The sequence below is a fragment of the Argiope bruennichi genome, chromosome 2 (assembly GCF_947563725.1).
Source record: "Argiope bruennichi chromosome 2, qqArgBrue1.1, whole genome shotgun sequence".
Taxonomy (NCBI): domain Eukaryota; kingdom Metazoa; phylum Arthropoda; class Arachnida; order Araneae; family Araneidae; genus Argiope; species Argiope bruennichi.
The window spans coordinates 129,124,401-129,143,348 of record NC_079152.1 but is presented as its reverse complement, the minus strand read 5'-3'; the positions used below and the strand labels follow the sequence as shown (position 1 = coordinate 129,143,348).

General features: G+C 29.1%; 1 protein-coding gene across 1 annotated transcript in view; it reads left to right on the top strand.

Moving 5' to 3' along the window:
• Nucleotides 1-18,948, top strand: part of LOC129961954 (uncharacterized) — a 276,391-nt gene that overhangs the window by 116,988 nt on the left and 140,455 nt on the right. Inside the window, exon 2 of the mRNA XM_056075603.1 lies at nucleotides 5,601-5,744. Coding sequence (XP_055931578.1) covers nucleotides 5,601-5,744 — 144 coding nt within the window. The remainder of the gene's footprint in view (nucleotides 1-5,600; nucleotides 5,745-18,948) is intronic.

Here is an 18,948-nt window from a genome sequence, read left to right as displayed (position 1 = left end):
AATAAACTAGCCGACCAGTGTGTTAAGGAGATTTTTTTGTCCTATATCTTCTTCTGTTTTCTTTAAAATCTAAACGAAGTGAAAATGAGCAATTTTCTGATTATTTGAATTTTATTTTTAGATAAAGACAGTTCATTCATTTTTACAATCAATCTTATGAAAATGAGAATTAATTTTGAATCATTTTAACCTAGATTTTTTTTTCAAATCTTGCTTTACATTTCAAATTTAAATAATAGAAACATTAATTTCACTTATTTTCATTTATTAAGCAGTGGTATATAAAAGAAGATATTATTCTACCCGATATTAATTTACGAATGCTTTCCTCTATTATCGAGTTTGAAAGCAGTTCATGAGAGTTCCGTCAGTGAAAGCGAATAAAATAAATTGGATGAATTGTTTTTCAAATATAAAATAAAAGTCAAACAAGACATAGATTAAAAAACTTCCTTCTGTAAACATTTGCTAAGAAATAGATGATCGGAAGTTGAAGTAAAGAAGTTTTCTGTGTGTTTGCAAAAACAAAACATAAAAGGAATTCTATTTCTGGATATAATTTAGCTATAGACTCTCTTTTCCAATATGAAGGTTCCGAATTTTCATTTCAAAATAAACCATTTCTTGTCCAGTACGTTTAAATAAGACATTCATTTAAGAATTTAGGCATTGTGAAAATATTAGCATCATGTACTTTTTTTTTCTATCTTGTTAGGAATCAAAAATTGATTCGAATTCATTGATTCATTCATTTAGTTAAAAATGAGACGATTTTGATTCATAAATAAATATAATAACAAATAAATCTAACTACAGTATACTCCATAGAATCCGGACTAATGTTGCGGAAGGGCAGGCTGGATAACAGAAACGCTCGATAAACCGGAGTTCTATGAAATCATTTTTTCACCCTTTAATATCAGAAGATCAGGTTCTTATACCAAAACTGATAGTTAAAATTAGTATTTTCTCACTTCCTCTTAATGCCATAAAAGTAAAGCTTCATCAACTTTATGCTTACCTTTCAGCATGGTTTTGTTACTTGTATTTCACTTCCACCACCTTGTGCCACAAACCTCTTTTCAATTTCTACTAGATTATTTTCCAGTATTCTTCTGTATTTTCCCCAATTCCTAACTCCGAAGCTATATTTTTTACTGTTACACCAGAATCTGGTCACTGTACAGCGCAATATACTCATCCACAGTCACTACAACTTTTTTTCTTATATCGCTCATTTTGAAATTTTCGCTGTGGCAGACTTAAAAAAAAAACATTAAGCATACCCCAAGAGCAATTTACGAATACTGTACGTACTGTGCAGTTATAATCAGAAACAGCGGCAACAATTGAGATCCGTTACACACTGACGAAACTATGAACAACAAGCAGAACACTGCTCTTTTCATGTCACAACTTACACACAACGCGTTGGAGGATCTTATTAGACGCCCTATTCCAATGCCTTGGCAATGTTGCCTTATCCTCCTCAATTAGTTACGATAAAAGAAAACCAAGCTAGATAATATAGAAGCCGGTTAGTTAGAACCGGATACTCGGAAGTGTACTGTATTTTATTTCCTTGTTATTTTACTAACTATACGATGAAGACTGGGCAATTCTAAAAATTTAGATTAATTTTCGTCCATTGTTTGAATTTTTATTTGGTCCCTTGAATTTCCTGTTAATACACTGTTAACATATTGTCTGTAACTCAGATTTATTTTGGTTAAATTGAAGCAAAAATTAAAAACTGCATTTATTATTTTAATTTAAGAATTGTTTTTGTTAATTATACACTTTTGTATCTTGTGTTACTAGTGATCTATTAATTTTAAAGCTCTTAATTCACTTTATTTACACCTGTTCAATGTATTTAATAAAAAAATGCATAACAAATTTATAATTTAAATAATATTTTATAAAAAAATGCATTACACATTTATAATTTAAATAATATTTTATAAAAAATGCATTACAAATGTGCAATTTAAATAATACAAATAAAGCACACAAATAAAATTTATTGAAATTTATGAAAATGTATTTTGATTTTAAGTATGAATGTTTTAGAATTGTTAATTGTGTAATGCAACTGACTGCCATATTTCAAAATAAATATTTACTGATACTTTTAGTTTAGTAACTTCCTTTTCTTCTCTGCACCCATTATAGGATCTTTAATTACTTAATTCGAATTTTAACAACGTTGGATATTATTGTGTATATATCTCAATCTCGAATTAATCAAATTCAGTTGTATGTACATTCCTAGAGGTAAAGAAAAACCACATCAAATTTTAGTAATAATAAAACTTGTGAAATATTTGACAAACCAACATAGAATCTTAATTTCTGATCCTTTTTCTCTTCCGTCATTGTGAAAATCTTCGTTATTATACACTGTTGAAGAATTTCAACAGCTTTGCGATTCATTATTTAACATATTTTTTCTTTCTTTCTGAAGCATTTCATTATACTTCTTCACAAAAGTATTTTTTAACGCAATTCCTTCAAATAAATTCATACATTCCTTCATCATTCGTAATCACATAAGTAATTGCAGCAACATATCGGAATCCTACTCAACGCAAGTTCATGTAAAATAATCTGTAGATACCACCCCATATTGGTCTATCATAAAAATGAAAAGGAAAGAAAGGAGTAGATAAATGGGGGCATGACAAAAAACAAAAAGGCTAAGTGTTTATCTATTCCAGCCCAACTTGTGAAGCCATTTATTAAGGAGGTAGATTGAAGCGTTGGGAAAATAGCGGTGAAATTGCTTCACCTATTGCCCTCTTTTACGGCAGCAATTGAAAGTTCAGTGAAAAGAGGCAATTATGAGTGAAAGGTCATCTTTATTTTCGCAGTTAAGGAAAGCCGTATTTTCTTATCGGTGCTTGCGGGAGATACCTTTCCATTAAGCTTCAGAATTTCGCACGTTCGGAGATAACTGTTCCTTTTGATGGAAATGGATGTTTATGTGGCATTATCTAAATACCCTTCTAAAGAGAATGCATTTATAGGAAAATTGTTTCCGAAATGGAGAAATAAGTAAAATAAACCAACAAAATATATCATTGGAAATATACGACATAATAAATATTATTTTACTACTAAATTAACCTAAAATGCATCAGTGAATTTCTTGCATTGCATTGTACAAAGTTTGTGTTATCTTTAATATTATGATATAATATTATTTCCTGAATGCAATCAATTCTTGGATGATATATGTCCCTGGAATATGTGCAGTTTATTCCAAAATTAATTAACGTGACGCATTTGATATTTATAACATAAATATGAACATCTTTAAATGGTTATTCTACCTAGACCAGAAGCAGTCGCTGTTACTTTCTGTTTACGAAGATTTTGTTAATCATTTGTCATGGTATTCTTCTGCATTGTTGCATTATTTTATTATTTCTTGCTCCTCCCAGAAATTTCGCACCTAGACCAGAAGCACTCGATGTTACTTTCTGTTTACGAAGATTTTGTTAATCATTTGCCATGGTATTCTTCTGCATTGTTGCATTATTTTATTATTTCTTGCCCCTCCCAGAAATTTCGCACCTAGACCAGAAGCACTCGCTGTTACTTTCTGTTTACGAAGATTTTGTTAATCATTTGTCATGGTATTCTTCTGCATTGTTGCATTATTTTATTATTTCTTGCTCCTCCCAGAAATTTCGCACCTAGACCAGAAGCACTCGCTGTTACTTTCTGTTTACGAAGATTTTGTTAATCATTTGTCATGGTATTCTTCTGCATTGTTGCATTATTTTATTATTTCTTGCTCCTCCCAGAAATTTCGCACCTAGACCAGAAGCACTCGATGTTACTTTCTGTTTACGAAGATTTTGTTAATCATTTGTCATGGTATTCTTCTGCATTGTTGCATTATTTTATTATTTCTTGCTCCTCCCAGAAATTTATAAAATAATGCAACGAACGGATGAAAAAAGGAGCATTATGTTTTTTGTGTCGACTTGTTGAGTCTATGCCACATCGAGTTTTTGCACATTTCCAGTCAAAAAGAGGTCCGACACGCTATTAAGAGGCATCCCATGACTTCACCTCCATGTATATTACTTGAAAAATGAGAATGTGCATCTAGAAGTAATTTTCATATATTTTTAATTATAATTTTAATTAAGTAAAAATTATGGATGAGAATTTTCTGCAGTAACTTGCTAAAATATTATCAAACAAAAATTAATCGCTTGCGAAAATTTCTCCGCTTTAGATCTTAAAAAAATTATCTTTTTATTGATGTATTTAATAATTGTGAAAATATTTTCTATTTTTGCTATTAAAGTTGCGTTGAAAATTGGATGGAATAATGGGCATGAAATTACTCTTAGGTGATTTAAATATAATTGGTACTCACTGCAAACAACTGGTCATCAAAGGTGGATAATATATAATAAATAATATTTTTAGGTATACAAGCCTTGAATACTTTAGGCTATTCTACTTATAAATAGCTCATTTTCATATTACCAATACATTAAGTATTTGATATTTAATTCCGTTGAACGTGATATATTTTTTTACAGAGCAAAACATTTGCATTTTCTCTAATTCAAAGTTTGGAATTTTAAGCTATGGAACCAGAATATTCCTAAAAAGTCTTCTTGTTTCCGTTTAGTATAAAAAAAAATTAAAACCATTTGCGATTGAAATGTCTCCGGATATACCGTACATTTACCTGCTTTCAGTGATTTCCCGGATCAATATCAGAAAAAAAATACTTTCTGCAGCGAGTCAATATTTGAAGCAAATAAACGAAAGCAGCAAAAGAACAGATTCTGCGGGTTGTTCAAAAATTATCGTGCTTTTGAAGTAGTGTTTGCTTTTGTATCGAAACTTTTAAAGTGGAAATGGATTTAAAAAATTATTTTTAAAGTAAAGGCACGTACTCATCATGTTCAAATTCTTTAAAGAGCGCAAATTTCTGATTGTTTTTCAAAGAATAAAATGATGCTTTGAAAAAGAAAATCTTTTTTTTTCTTCTGAAGAATATGTTTTATGTATTTCAATCGAAGACCTTTTTTAGTTATTTTCCGTTTCTGAACAATAAAACTGCCATTTCAGTTTTTGAAAATAGTTTTAATTATTTTAGTAAACTTTCTTTTGAATCTGAAATGTATTTAAATAACATATTCTTATTTTAATCATCTTATTATTAAATTATTTGAATAAATAATGCAGTTATTTAAAAAATTATCAATGATTTAAAGCTGCTCCTCTTTGCACTTTTCTAATAATAACCACAAAAAATAGATACCCACAAATAGATAAAATAGATATCCACAAAAACAATGCTTATTTGCTAGAAGCCAAATTCTATTTTTCAATCTTTGAGTATTGTTAACTGGTTGGAACAATATTTGTTCTATTGTGTTGTATTGCCTAAGAAACGAACTGCGCTGTTACAGTATTGGAGAAGCACATTAAGTTACGTATTAAACTGGATCTTTAATACTTATATAAATTTGAATATAAACCAATTTCCATCCATATTATGTCGATTATCGTCATTTTACAAACATTGATTTCTTCAATTTTTTAATCACCAATTTCTACTACAGGTTCGAGTCCATGGGGCGAATGGAGTCCTTGTAGTGGAAGCTGTGGAGGTGGAATACAGCAACGGAGACGGCAGTGCGATGGAAGTGGAAAATGTTCCAATGAAGAAGGTCAGCAGAGGACGTGCAACATGTTTCCTTGCTCTGGTAAACTTCCTTTCTTATATTCAGATGCAGATTAAGACATTTTGAAACATTCATTAGTAAACATTATGTGACCTATCTTAATTGTTCAATTAATTTCTCGTTACAAGACATTTTCAACGTAATCAAATTCTTAATGATTTCTGTTAGTCAATATTTTTCAACAACTTTGCGAAAATATATGTTTTTTATTTATTTATTTTTAAAATATTTATATTAAAATCTTATTTATAAAACATTTATTCATTTTATAAAATATTTATTGAAATAAAAATCTTACAAATTAAGTATATTTATTAATTAATAATTCTTTTACAAACAGATTTTGGCTTTTAATTGTTATAAAAAATTAGTTACATTATTAAGAAAGATTAATTAAAATTCGAATATATTTTTTAAGTTATTACTTGTATTTAAATTTATTATAAATGATATAAATAATTCGATGTAAACATACATTGCATTATAACGATATTTTGTAATTAATAAAAATTGTATTTTTTTACAAATTTAATTACATTTTAACTTGGCAAAAATTATTTTAATTGACTTGCCTGAGGCTCGCTTTCTGTCCACAGTAAACTAATTTTCAATAATAATGAGATTTTTTGTGAAACGAATACCTAAATCAAGCAGCTGTCTAGTATACATAAAAAAAATCTTCTTTAGAGATCTGCTTATATTATGCTTACAGTCCTTTGGGTTGTATTAAATTTTTAGTAATGATTATTTTAGATTTTATGAAATGTTTTGGGAAAAAAGTGTAAGTTATAGATAGCGTTTGTGTTAGCATAAACTATCGAGTCATATTAAAGGTATACTTATTATTAATAATAACAAAAACTGACACGATTTCAGTGAAATGCATGCAATGTTTTGTAATAAAATTGATTAGTATTCGTTTCATAAAAGAAAATATATTATTATTGAAAATTAGATTTTTGAGGTATTTCTATGGGTTTCGAGATCAGGTTTTTTAATGAAACATTTTTACAACAACGATTCTATAAAGAAAAGAGGAGCAAATATATAATTTATCATACTGTCCTTGCACTGAAATTATACTCTGTATCAAATTCGAATTATCTTACTTTTCACATTCCTAACAAGAAAAAATATTTCCGTACTATGATATGATTGTTTTGTTTTACTGCTATTCATTTTCAAAGAAATTCCATCTGTAACTTCATATCAGCACAAATAAATAAATACCAATCAATAATATGGTATAAACAATTCATGTTATTAATAAAACACATGTAATTACAAATTGCTTTTAAGCATAAGTGAATATATGTCAATAACTAATTATATCACTGAATTTTCTTATTAAGTTGGAGTATTCAAGCAACTCTTTATTATTTGATGAATATTTTTTTTACTCCTCAAAGCATAAATAATTGTATTTATCTATCATATTGTTCATGAAGTAGTGGGCAACGAACACTTTAACATAAATTGATGAAAATTATGTATATAATATTTAAATATAGATATTAATATGCTTAAAATAATTTGTTTGCTTGTTTATAAATAATACAGTCTCTTTTTTATCTATAAACAATCATTCATTTTACATCATTCACCGTTCGTTTTAAGTATAATGGATATAATGTATGAAAGACGTAAGTCACGTTAAATTTTTAGAAGCTTTCGTTATCTCGTAGAATCTTCAGCTGAAAATTTATGGATCATTACCATGAGTTTGCTGGCAGGATTTCTGTATTTATTCTGTATTTTTCTTTCTCTTAGCTCATATAAAAAAAGATAGATGTGAAACAGAATGTCTCGCTAAAACTCCCATGCATTTCCAAAGCCTTTTATCAATATATAAACTTGTGACTAAAGTGTACGCTCTCCCTTCAGTTTCTGAAAAATGTCAGAATTTTTAATGGGATATACATTTTTTGCCGCTTAAATTACACTGATTATAACGTTTTGACTACATAATACTTTTTCTCACTTATTTGTTTTACCTTAATGGATCATACACCTTACATTCAAATGATACCAAATTTAAAATTTATCTTAACTTCGAAAAGTATTAAATTCTGAGCACATATTATACTTTCATTTTAAATATGTGCTCAGAATTTAATGTTTTTATGGCTGGTTATAGTATAAATATAATTATAGATTAATGATTGAATTTAATTAAACTTTTGATCTTTAAAGTAATTTATCAGACAATTCAAGTGAATGGCGTCATATTTTTTTAAGAACTGATATCCATATTATGTGTATGCATTTTGAAATTTGTTTGAACTATACATGCGATTCATACATAATGAATTAGTAATTCTACCTAGTAATTAATTAAATATTAACTTTGTTAGTAATTAGCATTAATTTGATTTTCCCATAAAGGAATCTTTGAAAAATTTCAAGGATCCTTTTTATATTCCTTTTTAACCTCACCCTAAACTGTCTTTAGAGACATGTTTAATGATATTTAATTATATTCTTTGAGAACAATCTCAAGCAGAAAGTTAAGGCGTAATATTTTGTGCAAATAAAACATTGCAGCAAGCAAGACCATAGAACAAAGCCATCAATTAAGATAATATATGTATGACAATTATATGCAAATTAGTCTTAGGACATGTGAAAACTAAAAATAGTACCATAAGAATTTGCATTAAAATGCTTGATCTGTGGGATTAAAATATTCTTTCATTGTTTCTTACAAATTAAATAATGCTCACCAAAATATAAATAAGTTGTATGATGATTCAAATGAAATGCATTATACAGCTAGACTCTGAAGAATATACGCTTTGTTGGACGTACATTATCTACATTTTCTTTAGTATTTAATGAAATAAAAAATTCCAATTCAACTTTAAAAGTGGTAAGATTTATACATCTATATCGTCATTCAAAACTTACAATGCTTCTTGTAGGCGGCGGTGGCCGAGTAGTAAGGCCGCAGCATCGGTGCGCAAGACTTTCAGGTTCGGAACCAGTTTCCATCAAAGAACCGTTGTGTAAATGGGTCTGTTCATGTTAAATACATCGGGGACAACCGTAATCCCGCTGATGTGGTGTGGAATTTTGGAGAGGGGAGAACCAGCTCAAGTGTCGTCATCTGACAATGGTTCAAAATTACGAGGTCCGTTCCAAAATATCCCTAGTGTTGCTTTCAAACGGGACGTTAATATAGCTAAACTGACCTAATGTTTTCATGCAATAATTCTTGTGTCTTGTGTCCATTTTATCAATGTTATGTGCCATGCCTTATAGGTAAATTGTTTTCTTAATTCATATATAACTATAGTTAAATATTTTAATATGAAGAAGGAGAAAATTATCAATGTAAAAAAAAAGATGTTAAACTCTTCTGTTTAAAACAACAAAAATGCTTTAAACTACTTTTTCATTTTATAATAATAATTTATAATTGTGGACATTATATGGGTTTTCCAAATTCTTACTTACAAAAAATTAGCAAATTAAGTTTTCCTTATCTATCTGATGAATTTTTTGGAGAATTCGATTCAGATTTTTTTTTTAATTTGAAGTTTTATATTCGAAAGAGAATTTATCATCATTTAAAGGACGCAAGTTAAGGGATACAAACACATGATTTCTGGACAAATATGCATTCAAAAAATTTGATAAAAGTGAGAACCTGTAATATTAATAGCATTAGTAAAATAAATTTCGTTAGATGTTAAGAGTTAGGAAAAAATCCCCAAAAATTGCTTTAGATTGTATAATCAAATCTATATATTACGTTTCACTGTTGCCCCAAATTTGTTATTAGACTAACACAGTTCAAAATAAATAAAGACAAAATTTTGTATTTATCTTCTAAAGGGAAAGATAAAGACAACAAGATCATAATTTTCAATAAAACTTTTTTCAGCTCATCAGGATGTAATTTTTAACACTTACAATAAAATGTTAAGTAAGGGTTTAAGGTAGAAAATTGAATGGAATGGAAAGGTTGAAAATCGAAGTAGATAAGAAATAAATTTTCAGCTTTATCTGTCATTATTTCTGATTTCACTAGGATAATATAGCTCAGTTGCTAAGAATGAATTCATGTATAGTATTTGAAACATTCTAAAATATATTTAACAAAAATTGTACTTCCTTGTTAGGAAACTTTTTTCCATATCTTATTCATATGATTCGAAAGTCTATTTTATTTTACGCCGTTTTCTATTCATTAATTTCTTTAAAAATTTTACCAGGCTTTATAATTTCATTACGTAATAATATTTGTTTCAATAGCGGACCAGATTATTGATTTGATTTGATTTTGTTATTGTATTAATCATTATCATGTCCTTCTTGAGATAAAATTCAAAATCACTCTATATTGGGAATAAAATGAAATTTTTAAACATGTTTTATATCGCCATTTTGTTCTGCTTAAACGATAAATTGTAGGTTAAACTTTAAATGTATATCTTTGCTTTGGATTGATATTAAAATGTTTTAAAGAGAATTCTGATATTGCTATTATAAATACAAAGCATAGCTATGAAATATCTGACTTCATGCTGTATATAAAAATCATTTATAATAGCCTCTACCCAATATATATGGAGTGATTCACATTAAAAAGAAGGTTGATTAGGTCCTTCCAGTTCAAAAACTATATACTGTATCACATACACATTTTGTTCATTTACTTTCCTGAATACGTAGTTCCGATTTCAGAAAGGAAATTTTTGCCGAAATGGACAAAAATCACCCTTAGATATTAGTAATTTGCAAAAAAATTATAAATATTTGTGATTTTTTTGTCTGTATATTAAATACATGATGTCATTTTTTTGTTAAACTAATTATAGTGACTAGCAACATTCATTTTACTAATCGAGCGTTTATCGTCAAATACTTTTACCCAAGGAATAAGAACTTTTCTACTGCACTGAACACTTTTGCTGGTGACGCCGAAGTTGTCTTATAAATTTCGATGAATAATTCTATATTTTGAAGAGAATATTTCTTATTTCCACTGTAAAAATTCTATCGTCATGATCATTCTTTGGAATTTATTAATTTGACAGAATACAATTTTCGAACTCTGAAGGGTTTCACAAAAACGAATTAAAAGTACAGTACACTCCCGATTATCCGCGGAATTGGGTGGCGCGGCCGCCGCGGATAACAAAAATCGCGGATAATCCGAAAAAAGATAAAAACAGGTATAGCAAAAAAGAAAACAGTCATTCCAACTTTGAAAAATCGTTTTATGTACAATAAAACGTAAAATAAACAGCAGGAAATGTTTAACTAACGCTTAATATTTTAGTATATCACTCAAAACTAACCTAAAATGCATTTTGTTAATGAAAACAGAAAAGTGCTTTGTATTTACGAGAGGCGTCAATGATACACAGAAAAATTAGTACATATGTACTGGTTTAATACTGTAATGTATTATGTAATTACAAAAGCATAACTGTAAAACTGCACCTTTTTAAAAAAATCAGTCAAAAAAAAAAAACTTTGTGCGGCAGGCGCGGATAACCCGCCCGTGGATAATCGGGAGTCTACTGCATATTATTTATGATTGGGAAAAGTTTTGGCATAAGTGCATTGCAGTAAAAGAGATTACTTTGAAAAAAGTGCAATTGATTTTGACCCATGTATTGATATCTTCTGTTTTTTGCCGACATTCACGGATACTTTCTGATCACCGGATTCACGGATTCTATCCACCACCATTAGCCACTATATTGAAACAGAATACTGGAAAACCATACAGCTGAAGCTCGAAGTTGTTTAAATATAAAATAAGGCAGGAAATTTAATGAAAATGTAGCAACCTAATTGGAGTTTCTCTCTCTGACACTCCAAACGAAGTTTTGAGTGGTTTTAGCCTAAAATGAATATTCGCCAAATACCAAAAGGGAAAGACAAATATTCAATAATCAGATAGACAGTCCGTTTTGGAAAACCACTGTTTAAAATTTTCGATTTTCATTTTGTCTCAGAGCCGATGTTGCTTAAAGTCAAATTTAATAATGATATTCAACCAATTCACACAACCGGAAACTATCGCTTTAGGTAAACAATCTTTTGGTCGGATCTTGATTACGACAATAACACAGGACTTAACTTAATGGAAGAATGAACAACTTAATGGAAGAATGAACAAACTGTCTTTAATTTATTTTATAAACTAAGACGTCCACTTTTCGACTAGGATGTGATTTTGTTATAAAGAGTCTTTACGAAATGCTTTATGATAAGAATGAATGAAGTTTATTAGAAGAAAGAGCTTAAAAACAAACACTAAGAATGGGGCTACACTGATTATATGAAACTCACATTTTGGACTTAACACTGATAATCCTTTTACTAGTAACGAAAGGCAGAAAGCAATTCCGTGGATTGAAAAGCAATTTATTAAAGAGCTATAGAAGCAGAAACAGGCGATGCTTCACAGATATATACCGTGATAATTCACTGTTTCAAAATCATTCGTTGAATTTAAATCTTCTCCTCTTTAGATTGGATTTATCAGTGATTCCACTTGGTAATGAATAAATTTTGAAATAATTCGCTCTTAGAATTTGGAAGGCACGGATTCCAATAACTCCAAATATTTAAATTAAAACGCTAACGTGATTTGAATATAAAATCCGATCGTGAAGAATTACTTGGCATCAATGTATTGAACTGGATTTTAAAATAATTCCCTGTTTTGAAATTGGAATTATTCGACAGTTAAACCTATTTATATCGAAATGTCAATAATCATTTCGTTAATATCGCAGGAATAATCGATGATGGATCAAACTCGAAGGAACTGAATAACAAAAGCTTTTCACAAAGTGCAATGAATCAGAATACCCTGAGTAAATATATTTCTAAATTTATCGAATTTGGAATAGAAATCTGAGCGGAAATCAGAATTTTATGTTATTTTTGTTGTTAATCAAGATAATAGGAGAGAAAAATTCTAAGATAAGAGCAATTATTTAAAGATTTTTTTATGTATGATTGTGCAGTTTATTGAATAACTAGTGGCAGAAAGAATTTGATGTTTGGTTACATTATTAGATGTTCTTGTAAGAATTCCTTTAAAAAGTTCAGTTTGTTTATTTTTGTTCAAAAGTGAAATAATACTAGCTTAATTTTCAATTCGGCACCAAAGTTTCTAAATTTTTGTTAGTTTTTTAAAAGTATACTTTATTTCATGTACCAAATATCGTCTCAAAAAATATTCATAAATCAGTTTATCCATAAATGTCTTTATTAATCTTAAGTACAAATTGTAACTGTTTTTATACTTTTAAAATTAATTAATTTATTATTTTTATATACTGATATTGGATGGTTAAATTTTAATTAAATTTGTATCAGATAATCGGTTCAGCATTTGTAAATATATTATTTTCGGTTTTATTGATTACCACTAAAAACAATCTTATTATTTATTAATTTATGCAAATATCCTAATTCTGAATGATTGAAAATCAAGATTGATCAATGAATAAAATAACTTTAAATGTAATTATCAAAGGCAATTCTTTTAATAAATGTCCAATATATTAATGCATCCTTTTTATTTCCCGTGATATTATTATAATTATGTAATACTGATTCTTTACACAGCAAGTTTCAATATAAGGAAAAGGGTTTTGCAATTATTTTAATAGTTGTTAAACGTATGTCAATTTAATGGCTTCCTAACTGGATGAACGTTTTGGTGGCAAACATGAAGGATCCCGAATATTCGAGAATTTCTGTGTTAGCTCTGTTTGTAATCGAATTTTTTTGGAGCACATTATTTATTTTACAAAATTGGAAGCCCTCTCATGAGAAGTGTAGAAGCAAGGGCACGCACTAGGGAGGAGTCATTGGTAGTCAGTCGAGTAGAGAGAAGGAATACTCCAGTAAATTATCTCTCTCTGGAGTATGATGTATTCTGATGATGATTAGTTGTGTACTAAAAGTGGCGTTACACTGGTGAAAAGCTCATAATTATAATAAAAAATAGAATTTAAATACCTATCAAAGGACTAGCTATTAAAAAAAAACTTTCTTATGCTTGTGTACTAGAAGCTACAAACAGCCAAAGAAAAAAAACCGTAACAAAAAAATAATAAAATAAAATAAAAATGAAAAATAAAAAAAAAATGATTTTTTTTGGAAAAAATCGATTATTAAAAAATGGAAATCTGCTATCGCAAATTTCAAGTTACCATGTGAGAACATTTTTTTCGATTAATTGCTTAAAGCTAGAAAGCTATATTTGAAACTCAGAATTTAAACGGAGACGCTTTGCGTTGAACGTTGACGGTTGTTATTCAGAATCTAAATGGACATGTTCTGTGTTTGAAGTTGAGTGTTGCGACTGAGAATCTGCAACGTGCACACTGCATACGTGTACGCTTTCTTCGCTCCCGTTGTAAAGCTATTTTACGTTCATGTTTAATTCCATCAGCTTCTAATTTTAAATTTTCATCATTCGTTTTTGTTGATTGAAGGTTTTGTCTTAGAAGGTTTGATTGAAGGTTTTGTTCCGGCCTCTGTTTGCTCTTTCGTTCCCTTTCTTCTTTTCTTTGCAAGGCTTCATCGGGAGAAAGCTTAGGATGCCCCATTTTATGATTTTTTCATTGCATACATTATTTCGAGCTCCACCCCCCCCAAACCAAAACAACATCATGTTCTTTTTCCGTTCTCGTTTCAGTTTCTCGGCTCCTAATAACGTAAGCGATATAAATGTGGCATTGTTCTATAGGGGACATCTGGAGATTGTATCGGATGCCAGTCGTAAAGAGAATTGTTGCTAAAAGGTCAAAACCTCGTTCGAAAATTCAAATTTTTTCAACTTTGAGAGCCCGTAACTCGCGAATAACTTGGAGTAGCAACGTGAAACTCATATCGTTACGCACATTTTGGCGAGTACTATCCAACGATATAAGCAAATGCAATATAACTCGAATTTGTAAATTTCGAGACCCGATCTTGGCCCTATCGAGATAAGAGTTTCGGTAGAAATGTCATTCAACTCTATTCGTCGAGACGAATGTTTAGACGCGTAGCACTCGTCTCTGCGTTGTATAGAAGCCGAGATATAACAACTTCCGGTCTGACTGGATGTGAACGTAATCGACATCCCGAGACCCATAGGAATTCCATGGTATCGATCCGACTTTGATTTGACCAATATTAATCAAAATATGTACTGCGCATGCGCAATGGATACAAAATTGTGGGAGACTTAGAGGACCCCCAGGGGTACTTGTAAGTGAAAATCCCATGTCTCTGACATATGTTGTTTACGAGATATAAAGAAAACCATCTGCGCATGCGCAGTAGATGGCTCAATGAGGGGTGTCTTCTATAGCCCTGTAGGATTACTATGGTGAAAACCCCATGTCTCTAACAGCAGGTCAACCTTTTAAAAACGCATCTGTTTTCAAAGAAGCATGCATAATAATGCAATACTGGTAAAAGCAAGTGAAGCAGATGAAGATGAATATTGCCATTTATGCTTTATTCATTGCCTGCGCGATTTCGAGCTTCAATTATTCGTTGCCTTCAATTATTCGAAACCCCGTAACAAAAACATCATCATGTTCTCACATGATAAAAAAAAAAGTGCAGGCATAAAAAGAAAAAGCGGAGAGGTCTAAATGGCTTAAGCGGAAGAGCCTACGTAATATTCCAACAGAATCATTCAAATATAATTTGTAAATAATTAAATTTACCGAAGGTAGCCAATTTAAATTTAGGAAACAGAAGAAAAAAAATGAAAAATAAAAATAAATAAAAGCAAAGATAAAAATATGAATAAACAAATGGAAAAAATAAGTAAATAAATGAAAAAATAAATATATACAATGGCTCAGTCTTAGGCAGAGTCCATGATTGGGAACAAACGACTATACAGAGTTCTTTTTGCATTTTTTTTTCTTGTACTCACTAGATACTGTCTACTTTTAACAGTACTTGACAAACTATGATAAATTATGGTTCAATTTGGAAAATCCGATTTTCATTATGATATAGGAAATCCAAGATAGTTTGAGCTTCTAAAGTCAATTGATTGTTTGATAGATTTTGGAAAATATGTACCTGAGGTTTAATAAATTTTCTCAAATAATGAACGAAAGGGCAATGGAAAATATAGTGTGGAATGTCATCATAATCATTACCACATCTACAACTACAATTTCTCAAACTGAATATTTTAAGATAATGGCGGGCAAAGACCATGGTTTGTAGTTAATTGGGCTAAATATTTATTGTCAATACATCTATTTCTTTTTACCTGAGAAAAGATACTGAAGGTACATCGGCCCTTTTCATTATTTTCTCATCTTAATTGCCATTCATTGAAGAATTTTACGAAGACGAGTTTTGATTGTGCTTTGAGATTCTCCAAGATGATAGTCTATTGCAGAATTAAGTGAAGTAGCTTTGGCAGCCCGATCAGCAAGTTCATTACCTTTGATGCCAGTGTGGGCTTTAACCCAGTGTAATGAGATATTACCATCTACCAGACTTTTAACATCTTCTACAGTATGTATGAGTAGAACAGTACAGTATTCTTCTGGAATATGATATCCAACAAGTTTTCTCCGAGCACTTCATGCTAATGAGATTGTTAAATGAATATGCGCTCCTTGTTTGTTGTTGATTTTTGTAAGGCCGTTTTGTGTACCTCTGTATTTGTGTTTCCATCTAAAATAAATCATCTTTATCTATAACTGATCTTATTGGATTTTACATTGTACATCCAATGGAAGAATTTTTCTAACAATATTAATTAAATTTATTTCATTGATACTCATTTCTGACTTTCATTGATGTCAAATTGAATTGCAATGACATTCATTTGCGACTGTGTATTATTAGTTTAATATTTTCATAATAGACAAGTCAAATATACAAAAAGGAAAACTTACATGAAAGTGTTTTGTAGCTCTCTAGAGTGATTTCTGGTTTATAAATTATTGAATTCGGAAATATTGATTATTTGTTGTTTAAAAATTCAATTGTATATTATACATACTCACTTAAAATATAGCCATACGTAATAAACATCATTTTAATCATTTCAGTATAAATTGAATTTATTTAAAAATTCTTTAAAATTAAGTGGAGGAAAATAGTTTTGGGACAAGGTACTCCGGCTATCTCATTTTGTAAAATAGCATGACTCAAGTACGAAAAGAAATTTTAGGTAAAACTATAGGCGTTTATTTTATTTCCCTCTAAATCAACAATGAAATTCTTTATTTAAATGATAGAGGATAACAAAAAGGGAAATTTTGGTTGCAAAATTCATTTACTTTAAAACCTTTTGTGTATTAAATAGAAAAGAATTTCAAAACATTTAAATCCATTTCTCCAGCTATTCAATGGTAGTTTCTTGCTCCAACTTTCTGTTGATAATTCAATCTTTCTTCCATTTGGACAATTTCTATGAATGATTATTCAATTTCGAGATTTCTTCTTAGAACTAAGAAAACAGCTTATGCTGACATCTTAACAATGCAACACTTTTATCTTGTAAATATTATTAATATTCCGTTTAGAAAAAAACTTTAATGCTATTGCTGTTGGTGTTATTGAAAAACCAAAATTCAAACTACCGAATTTGGACAATTGTGAAATAAATTGGATAAAAGGAATATATACAATATATCCTATCCATTTTAGATAAAAACCGTTTTGTCAAGTTTCAATGTTTTTTTTGTGACAAAAGTATTAAAGCTTTGTGAAACATAAATTCATCGAACGTATTTTAGATTTTAATATAAATAAGTCTTTTTTATTCTAAGTTCCGTCCTTAAATTATAAATTATTTATTTGTGAAAATATGGCTTACATTCTAGTTTTTACGCCATGATATCCAGAAGAAATTTAAAACCTAGTACATTTCTATGCAATAGTAAAAAGATGGCATGCCAGATTGCTGTACTTCCACAAGAAAAGACGTCTTTCTTGTTATTGAACTCGCTATAACTCATTTTGAATACGTGATTGAAGCAAATGGAATGTGCATTAAACAAAAAAATATGATTAAATAAAGCTTAGCTTTTCAAATTTGTGTGTCTTTTACTTGTTTTTTTATACACCACCCTTTTCATCTGCTGGTCGAAATTTGAATAATTAATTTTTATTGCAGATTTTCTTCTTTCATAATCCAAATAACGTACATAAATATATATTATCACTTTAATTATAACTATACTATATATTTTTTCAATCAGTGAAATCTATTTTATTTAATGAGAGTAAAATTGAAATATCGATTTTGTTGAAGGTGCAAATATTCCCAGTTTCTGTAATGAAAACTTTTTAACTGCTTGTGTCAACCAATCTATGCTGAAGGGTGTAAAGCTTCAGACTGCGTGACTGTGGGAACATAATTATGTAAATTGATCAGCAAACACGTAATTAAAAACACCACTATTTTTATTTATGGATTGAAAAGAATTATTAAGCAGTAATAGAGAAGAAAAAAAAAGAAGAAATAAGAAAAAAATAAATATGCGTTGATGGAAATGAGAACAGATGAAAAAACTTGGAAAGAAAGGAAAGAGAAAAAAAAAGCAGCGGAATAAAGAAGAAAATAAAAGAGGAAAGTTAACTGAACAACGTGAAAATGAAATGCAAAAGGAAAAGAAGGGAAGAAGAAGAAAAATAAATAAAATAATGAAAAGAAAAGAAGAAAACGAAAAATAAAACGCGAAAACTAAAGACAAAGTGAGAAAGAATCAAAACGAAAATAAAAGAAATCAACACAATAGATCAGGAAAGAACAAAAAGAAATTACTTTAAAAATATAAAAAAAAAATATAAATAATATACCATTTTTACCTTATAAATTTTTTTTCAAATACCTTTGCAAACAATCATTTGTAATACTCTTTTGGTACGTGAAACTGAAAATTTGTTGAATAATTTTAAAACATAACACATGAAAATGTTGTGCAGCGAAAAAATACCAAAAACGCCATTAGTATTATAGTGTCAGACAATCAATAATCAAAAGTTATTAATCCTTTTTTAAAATTTATTTTTTTACCTTTATTTATTTTAGAACTGAAATATAAAATACGACATACAATTGAATATTCTTTTAAACGAATTGCATTTTTAATGTTTCAGTAATATATTATATAAATATAGTTTGCAATGAATTCTTTTTAAAAATAAATGCTCCTTGGTCCAAAAAGTAATTTTTAAATTTATATACAATTAATGCTGTATTGTAGTATGA